Source organism: Coregonus clupeaformis, chromosome 5, assembly GCF_020615455.1.
Source record: "Coregonus clupeaformis isolate EN_2021a chromosome 5, ASM2061545v1, whole genome shotgun sequence".
Taxonomy (NCBI): Eukaryota; Metazoa; Chordata; class Actinopteri; order Salmoniformes; family Salmonidae; genus Coregonus; species Coregonus clupeaformis.
This window is the reverse complement of record NC_059196.1, coordinates 39,866,418-39,879,217: the sequence shown is the minus strand read 5'-3', so window position 1 is coordinate 39,879,217 and position 12,800 is coordinate 39,866,418. Positions and strand designations below refer to the sequence as shown.

General features: G+C 43.9%; 2 protein-coding genes across 5 annotated transcripts in view; one reads left to right on the top strand and one right to left on the bottom strand.

Moving 5' to 3' along the window:
- Nucleotides 1-5,429, bottom strand: part of usp16 (ubiquitin specific peptidase 16) — a 28,456-nt gene extending 23,027 nt beyond the window's left edge. For 2 of the 3 annotated variants that reach the window (XM_041876746.1, XM_041876748.2), the window contains exons 1-9: nt 5,179-5,429; nt 4,734-4,816; nt 4,397-4,581; nt 4,203-4,306; nt 3,368-3,483; nt 2,851-3,116; nt 2,468-2,566; nt 1,264-1,394; nt 883-970 (exon numbers count right to left, since the gene is read on the bottom strand). In XM_041876746.1, coding sequence (XP_041732680.1) covers nt 883-970; nt 1,264-1,394; nt 2,468-2,566; nt 2,851-3,116; nt 3,368-3,483; nt 4,203-4,306; nt 4,397-4,581; nt 4,734-4,788 — 1,044 coding nt within the window. In that variant the 5' untranslated portion in view covers nt 4,789-4,816; nt 5,179-5,429. The remainder of the gene's footprint in view (nt 1-882; nt 971-1,263; nt 1,395-2,467; nt 2,567-2,850; nt 3,117-3,367; nt 3,484-4,202; nt 4,307-4,396; nt 4,582-4,733; nt 4,817-5,178) is intronic. The other variant, XM_041876747.1, reaches the window with a different exon arrangement.
- A 415-nt stretch (nt 5,430-5,844) lies between these two features.
- rwdd2b (RWD domain containing 2B) lies at nt 5,845-11,279 on the top strand. 2 transcript variants are annotated; one of them, XM_041876745.2, is made up of 6 exons: nt 5,845-5,967; nt 7,867-8,178; nt 8,607-8,674; nt 8,767-8,984; nt 9,153-9,324; nt 9,572-11,279. In XM_041876745.2, exons 2-6 carry the CDS (start codon nt 7,972-7,974, stop codon nt 9,822-9,824), a joined length of 918 nt encoding a protein of 305 aa, XP_041732679.2. In that variant the 5' UTR covers nt 5,845-5,967; nt 7,867-7,971; the 3' UTR covers nt 9,825-11,279. The 2 variants fall into 2 exon arrangements, with proteins under 2 accessions (XP_041732679.2, XP_041732678.2); XM_041876744.2 differs by having other exon boundaries at nt 5,845-6,261.
- Nucleotides 11,280-12,800: the final 1,521 nt, after the last annotated feature.

The following is a 12,800-nucleotide window of genomic DNA, read 5'->3' as shown; positions in this document are numbered from 1 at the left end:
AAAGAGCTCGATTTTGGTCTCATCTGACCACAACACTTTCACCCAGTTCTCTGAATCATTCAGATGTTCATTGGCAAACTTCAGAAGGGCCTGTATATGTGCTTTCTTGAGCAGGGGGACCTTGCGGGCGCTGCAGGATTTCAGTCCTTCACGGCGTAGTGTGTTACCAATTGTTTTCTTGGTGACTATGGTCCCAGCTGCCTTGAGATCATTGACAAGATCCTCCCGTGTAGTTCTGGGCTGATTCCTCACCGTTCTCATGATCATTGCAACTCCACGAGGTGAGATCTTGCATGGAGCCCCAGGCCGAGGGAGATTGACAGTACATTTGTGTTTCTTCCATTTGCGAATAATCGCACCAACTGTTGTCACCTTCTCACCAAGCTGCTTGGCAATGGTCTTTTAGCCCATTCCAGCCTTGTGTAGGTCTACAATCTTGTCCTTGACATCCTTGGAGAGCTCTTTGGTCTTGGCCATGGTGGAGAGTTTGGAATCTGATTGATTGATTGCTTCTGTGGACAGGTGTCTTTTATACAGTTAACAAGCTGAGATTAGGAGCACTCCCTTTAAGAGTGTGCTCCTAATCTCAGCTCGTTACCTGTATAAAAGACACCTGGGAGCCAGAAATCTTTCTGATTGAGAGGGGGTCAAATACTTATTTCCCTCATTAAAATGCAAATCAATTTATAACATTTTTTACATGCGTTTTTCTGGATTTTTTTGTTGTTATTCTGTCTCTCACTGATCATGTCTTTGTCAGTGGGCAAACGTTAAAAAAATCAGCAGGGGATCAAATCCTTTTTTCCCTCACTCTATCTCCTGTGTGTCTGCAGCCTATAGGTTACCAGTGTAGCAGTAGTGAGATCTGGTAAACAGTCTTACTTTCATCTCTTCAGCTCTCATCCCATCCAGCAGGTAGCGGAGAAGCTCCTGGCTATCCTGCTGCTGAAACCCTTTAAACCTCACCGCTCTGGGGAGGGGAGGGGAGGGGGGGGAGGGAGAGAGAGAGAAATAAAGAATGGAGAGAGAGAGAGAGAGAGAGAGAGAGAGAGAGAGAGAGAGAGAGAGAGAGAGAGAGAGAGAGAGAAATAAAGAATGGAGGGAGGGGGGGGGGGAGGGAGACCGAGGAGAGAGATGGAGATCAGACGGAGAGAAGAGGGAGAGGGAAACCCTTTCTGATGTAAGAGTGCTGATTTCAACAGAAACTTTAAACTTGAAGGCAGAAATCTGAAGCGATATTAATATGTAAATCTCACTACTCACTTTTTGCAGACCTGACTGAAGAGTTCTCTCGGGGTGACCACCCCCTTCTTAGTCTCCTGGATTTCGTTCAGAGTCTGACACATCGCCATGGTCAGAGACCCCGGAGGACCTAGCTGCACCCGGATGGGTTCCTGGAGGAAACAGCATCATCAACAACAACAGAACAGGGTATTCCGTTGGAAGTGTAAGACAGACCTGGCTGGGGGGTCAGTCGGGAGAAAACGTTTTGCTACGGTGTGATCTACTGAACCTCCTCCTCTGCACATGCAGCAGCTACTCTTCCTGGGATCCACATAAAAACATACACAACAAGTACAGAGTAGTATGGTGAGGAGATCTACCAGGAGAGAAAGGGAACCTACCAGGTCTGAGGAGACTCCAGGTGAAGAGAGGTGAGGAGATCTACCAGGAGAGAAAGGGAACCTACCAGGTCTGAGGAGACTCCAGGTGAAGAGATCTACCAGGAGAGAAAGGGAACCTACCAGGTCTGAGGAGACTCCAGGTGAAGAGATCTACCAGGAGAGAAAGGGAACCTACCAGGTCTGAGGAGACTCCAGGTGAAGAGATCTACCAGGAGAGAAAGGGAACCTACCAGGTCTGAGGAGACTCACAGGTGAAGAGAGGTGAGGAGATCTACCAGGAGAGAAAGGGAACCTACCAGGTCTGAGGAGACTCCAGGTGAAGAGAGGTGAGGAGATCTACCAGGAGAGAAAGGGAACCTACCAGGTCTGAGGAGACTCCAGGTGAGGAGATCTACCAGGAGAGAAAGGGAACCTACCAGGTCTGAGGAGACTCCAGGTGAAGAGAGGTGAGGAGATCTACCAGGAGAGAAAGGGAACCTACCAGGTCTGAGGAGACTCCAGGTGAAGAGAGGTGAGGAGATCTACCAGGAGAGAAAGGGAACCTACCAGGTCTGAGGAGACTCCAGGTAAAGAGATCTACCAGGAGAGAAAGGGAACCTACCAGGTCTGAGGAGACTCCAGGTGAAGAGATCTACCAGGAGAGAAAGGGAACCTACCAGGTCTGAGGAGACTCACAGGTGAAGAGAGGTGAGGAGATCTACCAGGAGAGAAAGGGAACCTACCAGGTCTGAGGAGACTCCAGGTGAGGAGATCTACCAGGAGAGAAAGGGAACCTACCAGGTCTGAGGAGACTCCAGGTGAAGAGAGGTGAGGAGATCTACCAGGAGAGAAAGGGAACCTACCAGGTCTGAGGAGACTCCAGGCGTGATGGTGACACTGGTCTTCTCTTCAGCTGTCACCTTGTTGATGACCTCTCTCAACATCTGTGTCTGAGAGAGGGTCTGCAATAGAAACACGGAGAACAATGGTATATGACTCTATACATATCATTCAGAAATAAGCCTACCAATAAATACCAATAGTAACAAGCTAAACTGTCACACTCAGACCAAGGCTGTGTATGAAAGGGTTTCCAAATACCTACATAGTGTGCTATTTTTTGACCAGGACCAATAGAGGTCAAAAGTAGTGCACTATATGGGGCCCAATAGGGCTCTGGTCAAAAGTAGTGCACTATGTAGAGAATAGTGTGCCATTTCGGACACAGTCCTTCAAGGCTCCTTACCTGAACAACAGAGTTGAAGAAACAGGTGTTTCCAAGGTTACTGAGTCCTCTCACTGACACTGCACCGCTGCTGGCTCCTCCCCCTGCCTTCTGACCTTTAGTCAAACTGCAGCTCTCTTTCAAAACGCTTTCTTTCTCTTTCTTGGCGTTCTTCTTCTGGTTTTCTTTCGGTTGTGTCACTGCGTTCTCCTTCTCTTCCTTTACTTCTGGCTTGGTTTCCTGTGGCTCTTCTATCAGGCTGTCCTCCAGCTTCACTGTTGAATGCTCTGGAGTCAAATCGCAACATAATAATCGTTACAATAATGAATTTACCATACAATACTAGTCAAATCTGATGCTCATCTAATCATGTTGCTCAGTCGTATTGCGGTAGAATTCTTTGAGAATTGATTTGACTGATCTAATTTGATCATTCCAAAAGTAGAAGGCTGCTCCAAACAGAGACAACATTAAAAATGATCAAAGATAAAGGCACACTAAAAGCCCAACAGGAACGTAGTCTAGATATGGGACTCACTTCTCTGTGGACTTTGGTTCCGGGGCTCAGACAAGGCCTGTTTCTTAACGTTGTTCACCAGCTGAGCCAGATGGCCTGTTTTAGAGTACTGGACATCGTCGTCACAGATGTAACACCTATAGGCCAAGACCACACAAGACAATGGTCAGGCATGCAAAATGGTGAGGCGCAAAATAATGTGACGATTTGACAAAACAACTAGCGTACAGTGTAGCGTAATGTGGTGAACGCACTTTAAAATATGAAATTATAAATAATAGTAATTTTGTATTATCATGGTTATAAACTTTGACGCAGAGTTTTGCCTGGTCAGCTCATGTAGTCAGGTAAAACTCCTGTGCCTAGTTATGGGGCCTGTCACCAAGCTGTTATTCAATACCATACACTGATCCTTGTGTACAATATGTCATTCTTCTACATGTGCAGTCTTCAGTGAGAGTGATAGAGGGTCTGGAGTTTACCCTGACCACGCAACCTTCTCAAGAAAAACTCTGGGCCCTTTTCTTCTGGTCGCGGGACATGGTCAGTAAAAACCTCCTGGACCCAGTTTGAAATTGTTAGATATCAATTTGAAATTGTAAGATATTACTGCACTGTCGGAGCTAGAAGCACAAGCATTTCGCTACACCCGCTATGACATCTGCTAAACACGTGTATGTGACAAATAACATTTGATTTGATTTGATAGCGGAACAGGGCCCGTCCCAAATGACACCCTATTCCCTACATAGTGCACTATTTTTTTTTGGACCAGAGCCCATACATGGTGCACTATGTTGGGAATAGGGTCCCATTTGGGAAGCAGAGTCGCAGACACAGTGTTCCATCCACTCACCAGACGCTCCAGTTGTCCAGGCTGAGCACCAGACAGTGAGGGTCTGACCGAGGCTTCTCATAGTGCTTGATGGCATGCTGATCCTCAGAGGTACGCCCACATCCCTGGCAACCCAGAAAGACTGTTAGTACAAGTACATTTCTCACGCGCACGCACACGCCTCTCTACAATCTAATGTATCCATGGACCCTTACTCTGTGTCCGCATTTTAAGCACATCCATATCATCGGTGTTTCTCTCATCTCCTCTGATGGATCCTCTACAGCGGCAGCCGGCTCTTCATCCTTACAGTCTTGGCAGCTGTTACGCGTGTAGTCTATCCCAGGCTTCTTCAGGAAGCTGTGGTCTACACCTTTACGGATATGGCTGCACGATGGACCTGCAGTGAGAGGGACACAGTTAGACTAGCTAATGGTAGGTAATAATTACATTGTATCTGTCCTGTATTGGTGTATTGGTGTGTGTGTGTGTGTGTGTTTGTGTATTGGTGTGTGTGTGTGTGTGTGTGAGAGAGAGAGAGAGATTCCCTACCAGTCAGGTCAATCACTTCGTCCTCTCTAGGACCTTTCTGCCTCCTCTTCACCATCTTATCTGGAAGACTTTAGACACCTGACCTAGACAGAATGAGGAGTCATCACAAACTCCAGGTTAGCCAGAGAGGAGTGTACCTAGTAGTGACATGTTACTCGGGTAAATATACAACTTCTGACTTGGGGGGATTTGGGGGGGGGGAACTGTAGTTAACTTAACGTCAATTACAGGAACAGACTTAGCTAGCCTACTTATAAAACTGTAGCTAGTTAATGCGAATAGCCATTGTAACTGTAGCTACCATTACCGTCCATGGGCTTGGGCGTCTGTCAAGCATCCACTACAATGTTTTGATTCATGTTTTTGGCTAATTGCAAGAAAGAGATGACACAATAAATAAACCTAGCCAGCAATGTGACTAGATAGGTACCCGTCATCAACCTACCCGGCAGAGGAGCGTGATTTGTGAATCACAGTTGGCAGTTTCGTTTTCCCTTCTTTGAATAAGACTTCAAACTATGCATATCGTTTTTGCCGAGTCCCTATCTATAGCTAGCGACCTTCAGGAAAAATAATACACCAAACGGTAATAACTACAAAAAATGATAGCTATCCATATTTTAAAACAATAACAGCTTAAGCCAGTTGACACATATACTTGAACAAAAAAAAGTGCTGTGGTGGTGTAGATAGAACAATGAGACAGATATTTTTCCGGATGTATAAATGTGAAGCATCCGCTCGGTGTTTCCACTCACTACCAAATATGGTAGTAAGAGGAAGTCCACTGGTGGGCAGTGGGAGAAAGATGCAACGAGATGGATTTAGGCCGACATGCTGCACATTTTCTCATCGATGAAACATTTGATTTCAATACAGCTTTCTGTTCCCAAAACTAAAATCTGTTATGAACAGAGTGGACTAAGTTTTGTAGACTTTACCCTTTGCAAAAGTTGTATTTTTTTTAATCGCGTTGTTCAGGAGTGCAAAGGCGAATTAAGTTATTGCACAAGCGCACTTCACAGAGTAGGCGTTCCCTAACGGAAATATGTAGATGAAGCTAGAACCCACCAATAGGATCTCGCTAGCTCCTGCTTGGCTCTGCCCACTAGGACTAAGTTGTTCCCATTGGAAACGACAGGCTGTGGTCTATCTTGGTTTAGTTATAAATCGTTGCTACCACTTGAAGCATGGTTGTGACTAGAGGGAGTACAGCTACGACCGAAAGTGACAGGTTAGGAGAGTGTTTTACCTAACTCGAACCCTTTTCCTAACCTTAACCTAATTCGCCTAACCTGCACGTGAATTACCCAAACCTTCTGTGAACATTCTCTTAACCTACTACGAAAAAGTAACACCCGGTCATAGCTGTATTCCCTCTAGTCAGAACCATAAAGCAGGCAAGAATTACTAAGTACTTCCGGGTCACGGATTTGTAGAGTCCTTCAGAATAAGAGTCCCGTCCTGTATACCACAGATATAACATTGTGTATATTTTGTAAATTAGAGAAAACATTATGGGAAATGTGTAAGATTATCGATATATTTTTTACTAATTATCATACAAAGAATAATTAACAGTATTTCTATGAGATACTATGTGGGCTTTCACGTCTAAATGATCAACAATGTTTATTTATTGCACAGTACAACATTTTCTGTACGTTTTGTCGGGGGATACATTCTACTCAGGAGCACTTCTAGTTTCCAAATCCACAGAGTTCACACGCAGAGGAGCGTCGCTGCTAATTTAGCTGCCCTTAAAGAGTGGCGAATCAGCTTTAATCCAATCGGACATACATATTGCCATACACTATTTTTTAGAACGATCAAATATTTTTGTTATAACTAAACCAAGATAGACCACAGCCTGTCGTTTCCAATGGGAACAAATTAGTCATAGTGGGCAGAGCCAAGCAGGAGCTAGAGAGATCCTATTGGTGCGTTCTAGCATCATCTGCATATTCCCGTTAAGGAACGCCTACTCTGTGAAGTGCGCTTGTGCAATAACTAAATTCGCCTTTTCGCATATTCTAAACAACGGCATTTTAAAAAACGTTTGAAAAGGGCAAATTCTACAAAACTGAGTCCACTCTGTTCATAAAATATTTCGTTTTGGGAACAGAAAACTCTATTGAGAACAAATGTTTCATCGATGAGAACATTTGCAGAATGTCGGCCAAAATCCATCTCCATCCATCTTCTCTCACTGCCCGCCAGTGGGCTTCCTCTCATCACCATATTTGGTAGTGAGGGGAAACGCCAATTGGATGCTTCACATTTATACATCCCAGTGAAATATATGTCTCATTGTTCTATCTGTGACGACTGTATAAGGGTGCGTTCGTAAATTCGCTCTGGCAATCTACTCCGAATTCAGAGCGCAGAATAACTGATGAATTTACGAACGTGCAACACCAATTGAATATGGTCGGTGTCAGTAAACATCGGCCCCCCCCAAAAAAGCGTAATTAAATTGTTGCAAGCAGCACAGTTACATTCACCAACGCTCTGGATAACATGAAAACACCCTAACCAGCTCTGCTAGGGCGAGTAAAATGGTCAGAGTGAGGTGTTCTCTCATTTGTGTGTGGAAGTAGCTAGCAAGCTAGGCAACTTTATCCAGTTAGCTTGGGTGTTTGACTGCCGTTGTGCGCTCTGAATTTACGAACGCACAGAGCACACTCTGTGTATATTCTGGCACTCCATATTGAATTTACGAACACACCCTATATGTTACAGTATATTCGGCCCGGTGTACATCCGGTCTAGTAGGTAAATGTATCCGGGTCGTTAGAATCGCTACGCTAGCATCGTAAACTAATCACAGGGATTTTCATGAACGCTATTTGGTAGTGTGTCATGTTGATGTGGTGCAAAGAATCACTGATGCCCTCATACAGAATCGGATTTTCTGTCCAGCTAGCCATAGATAGTAGGCTAATTTAAAAGTTTTTGGCGATTTGCAACTAGCATACTGATGGCTAACAGCCAATGAGTTTGTGTCCTCCTGTAACGTTTCAATGAAAAGCATGCTGAAATCTGTTCCGGCTCGCCTTATCAAGAGAACATGACACTGCCGGTGCTGGAGACGTGTAACTTGAAGTTCTTTCAATCTTTTTGACATCCGCAGGTGCTGAAATAACAATCACTGCCCACATGTCCTCATAGGCTAATTCTGAACAAGGAGTCTTAACAAGGCTTTAAAACGTACTTTCTGGAGGAGTCTTAGAACATTATGGCCCGTCTAGAGCAGGCAGAATCTCATCTGGCTGAGATGGAGCTACTCTTCAGTATGTATCCTGGTGAAGACGAGCTGGAGATTACTGACCAACTAGCTGTGGCTGAGCTCAGGGATTATGTGGCGGGAGCGACAGATACCTATCCTCCCTCCAGACCACACATCGTCATCAAACAGAAGATGGACACTGACACTGTGAATGGGGTAGGCTAAAAAAAACACAGAACATGAGAATCATTCTACATTCACTTGGCATGACTGACTCACTCAGCTGAGACCATATAGGGTCAGGGGTGTTAAACTATTACCCTACAAGTCCCGGAGCCTGCTGGTGTTCTGTTCTACCTGATAATTAATTGCACACACTTGGTGTTCCGGGTCTAAATCAGTCCCTGATTAGAGGGGAACAATAAAAACAAATGCAGTGGAACTGACTTGGAGGTCCAGAGTTGAGTTTGAGGACTACAGGGTCTATAAAACACAGAACCTGACAATCATTCTATTCTACATTCACTGAGTGTCACACAGTAGCTAGGGATATCTATTGACTCGGATCAGCTTACAAATATTTACAGCATTACATATTTATTAATTTACACATGATTTCCCTTCCTTTGTACTCTTCCTCTCAGGTGAACGTGACCATATCGTGCACCTACTCATCAGACTACCCTAATGTCTTACCTGAAATAGCTGTAAGGTAAGCCAGTTCTTTAACCCTATAGCCCTAATAGAATTGTCCTAAGGGCACAAATGAAGTTTTTGAATTAAATTGAGTTCTCCTCCCCCCAGGTGTCCTGACCTTAGCCGATCCCAGCAGGCTCAGCTTCACTCAGACATGAACGCCTACCTGTCAGAGAGCTGCCAAGGAGATGTATGCATCCTCTCTGCCGTCGAGTGGATCAAAGACAACCTGCACCTGTACCTGACTGACAAGAGCACATCATCATCAACAGCAGCCCCAGGCAAGAGAGAGTCTCGGTCTACCTTCTCTTTTCCGCAGCCCAAAGGTATCTTTTTACCTGTTTTTATTTATTGTACAACATAATTTTACGTACCAAGAAGTTCCAATAAACCTAACCCTTAGCACTTTGGGGTTTTGACAAATATATAACTAAAATGTATGTATTATTTTAATATTATTATTATTATTATTATTATTATTATTATTATTATAGAGCAGTTCAGTCGCCTATGGATCTACAGCCACCACATCTATAACAAGAGGAAGAGGAAGAACATTCTGGAGTGGTCCAAGGAGTTGGGTCTGTCAGGGTTCAGTATGCCTGGCAAGCCTGGGATCGTCTGTGTGGAAGGCCCTCATTCGGCCTGCGAAGACTTCTGGGCCAGGTAGGGGTTATACATGTGTTATGTGTTGTACATGTGTTGTTTTTTTTGGGGGGCGGGGCTGTCCATCCATTCCACCTTAACATATATATATATATATATATATATTTTTTTTTACAAACATAAAATGGCTCCATAGGAATACCATTAACTGTAAGGTAAATAGCACCAGACTGCAATATTAGCGTAGCACCACGAGTGCTATAGTACTCTAAATCTTTTAACACTCTCCTCTGTTTGTGTTTTACAGGGTGAAGGTTCTAACCTGGAAGAAGATCATGATTCGCCACAGGGAGGATGTTCCTCTGGACAGTCAGAGTGCTGAGGGCAGCATGGCGGACAACGTGGATTCCCTCCGTAGGTTCACAGGGTTCGAGGAGGCCATGTTTGATCCACACGGGAACAGAGGAAACCATATGGACCTGGGCCAGCTCTACACGTACCTCAACGAGAGAGGATGTGGAGACGTCTTTCAGCTTTACTTTGGAATTGAAGGAAGGTAGTATAGCTGATAGGAGAGAGTTTTAGAACTAAATTAGCCTGGTCCCAGAACTGTTGGTTGTTCTCAAATGAACGCTGTACCCAAATGAACCAATGGCAGGAATCAAAGCAATTGCGCATTAGATGAGGTATTCTCAGTATGGATGAGCCTAGGATGCTGTTATTTGTTACTTTATTCATTTCTACTAAACAGTACGTTCTAAGTAGTATGATTAGTACACATTATGTTGTTTCAGTAAGTAGTAGACAAGATAGAATTTGGACATGGCCATTGTCTATGGGGGTTATTTTTGAATGTTAAAGAAATCTGCTTTACACCCGAATACCAAAATATTCAACAGATTGAGCTCAATATGCCAACTACAGACCATTTGTATTATTGAATACAGACACACGATCCACAAAGTCCTTACGTACGGAACACAGTTGCTTCTCTGCAGAATCCCTCTGACTGTTCTCAGCCTGACGCTTTACGAACCAACGTAGCAACTGGGAGTCAGGGACAACAGACGTTATCACCTGTGTATACAGTTATGGACAGTGTTTGAGAGAGGGGTGCAGCTGGTCCCGTCTGCAACCCTTTTAACACCATAGCTAATCCACACAGATGAGCTCACAGTAAGGTGGTTTGTGTGGGTTTACTTGAACCCCTTCTCAAATACAGGCCTTGAAGTCTGAAAACCCTTCCCCTCTAAACACAGTTAGATTCAGAACTGTGACACCAGTTAGAGGGGAATCCCTAACTACCAGGGAGAAAAGAAAACCACCAGTGCTGTGGATAGCGTTGCTCAGACTTGGGTTTCCACACCTCTTCTCCATCAGCCCCTCCGCTCCAGATCCCTTGTATCTGCGTCCAGGATGGAATGGTAGTTTGGACCATACTGGCAGTCAAATGGAACACGCTGAAACACAAAGTGAGAGTGGTTTGCAGATTCTTCACACGTGTGAGCAAACTTTATTTTGTACGTTTTAATACATCAATGCATTCTACAAGCAAAATACAAAACATAAAACAAAATAATGTCAAATATATCAAACTATAAATAAATAAGAATAGGTTAGAAACCCCAGTGGTGCTCGGATAGAGAATACTGTACTATGAGTGGTTCGGCAGTCCGGGAGACGAGTAACCTTGCCTGAGAACTGAAAACGTACGTTAGCTTCCTGAGCCAATGTCTTGGCTTTAGCACAGCAGGCTATCATGGTCTTGTGGTTCAAACCCAGTCGGTCAATTAAAAAGGACCTAGCTGGAGCAACTGTGTCATTCTTGGAAAAACAAGGGTGGTAATAATGGTGAATAAAGTGTATTAACACCCTTACTGGGGTGCATGGAACATGTCTATGCACCTCACAGCTCGAGTGACACCTCCAACAAAGTGTACACTCACTAACTAAGTCGCTCTAAATGACTAAACTGTAAATGTAAAATGTACATCAAGTGGAACTGACAGTGTTTTAGCAACATACAATCTTATTAAAATCTGTTCATATACACCCCCAGGAAGAATATGCCTTTTAATTTCTGACAAATGAGCAATATATATGGTCATTTTCATAGAATGTTTGGGAATGATGTACAGTAAGACATTTGTGCAAATTCTATATCGATATAGAGTGGGAAAGCAGCCGTGCGTTTTGGACAATTAATAGACACTGCAGTACATAAAACCTAATAAAAACATGTCAGTCTTGTCCAGGTCTGAACCACAGTACCAGTCAAAAGGTTGGACACACCTACTCATTCCAGGGTTTTTCTTTACTTTTACTATTTTCTACATTGTAGAATAATAGTGAAGACATCAATACTATGAAATAACACATATGGAATCATGTAGTAACCAAAAAAGTGTTAAACAAATCAAAATATATTTAAAATTTGAGATTCTTTAAAGTAGCCACCCTTTGCCTTGATGAAAGCTTTGCACACGCTTGGCATTCTCTCAACCAGCTTCATGAGGTAGTCACCTGGAATGCATTTCAATTAACAGGTGTGCCTTGTTAAAAGTTAATTTGTGGAATGTCTTTCCTTCTTAAAGCGTTTGAGCCAATCAGTTGTGTTGTGACAAGGTAGGTGGGGTATACAGAAGATGGCCCTATTTGGTAAAGACCAAGTCCATATTATGGCAAGAACAGCTCAAATAAGCAAAGAGAAACGACAGTCCATCATTACTTTAAGACATGTAGGTCAGTCAATCCCGAAAATTTCAAGAACTTTGAAAGTTTCTTCAAGTGCAGTCACAAAAACCATCAAGCGCTATGATGAAATCGGCTCTCATGAGGACCGCCACAGGAAAGGAAGACCCAGAGTTACCTCTGCTGCAGAGGATAAGTTTATTAGAGTTACCAGCCTCAGAAATTGCAGCCCAAATAAATGCTTCACAGAGTTCAAGTAACAGACATATCTCAACATCAACTGTTCAGAGGAGACTGTGTGAATCAGGCCTTCATGGTTGAATTGCTGCAAAGAAACCACTACTAAAGGACACCAATAAGATGAAGAGACTTGCTTGGGCCAAGAAACATGAGCAATGGACATTAGACCGGTGGAAATCTGTCCTTTGGTCTGAAGTCCAAATTTGAGATTTTTGGTTCCAACCGTCGTGTCTTTGTGAGACACAGAGTAGGTGAACGGGTGATCTCCGCATGTGTGGTTCCCACCGTGAAGTATGGAGGAGGAGGTGTGATGGTGTGGGTGTGCTTTGCTGGTGACACTGTCGTGATTTATTTAGAATTCAAGGCACATTTAACCAGCATGGCTACCACAGCAATCTGCAGCGATACGCCATCCCATCTGGTTTCTGCTTAGTGGGACCATCATTTGTTTTTCAACAGGACAATGACCTCCAGGCTGTATAAGTGCTATTTGACCAAGAAGGAGAGTGATGGAGTGCTGCATCAGATGACCTGGCCTTCTCAGTCACCCGACCTCAACCCAATTGAGATGGTTTGGGATGAGTTGGACCACAGAGTGACGGAAT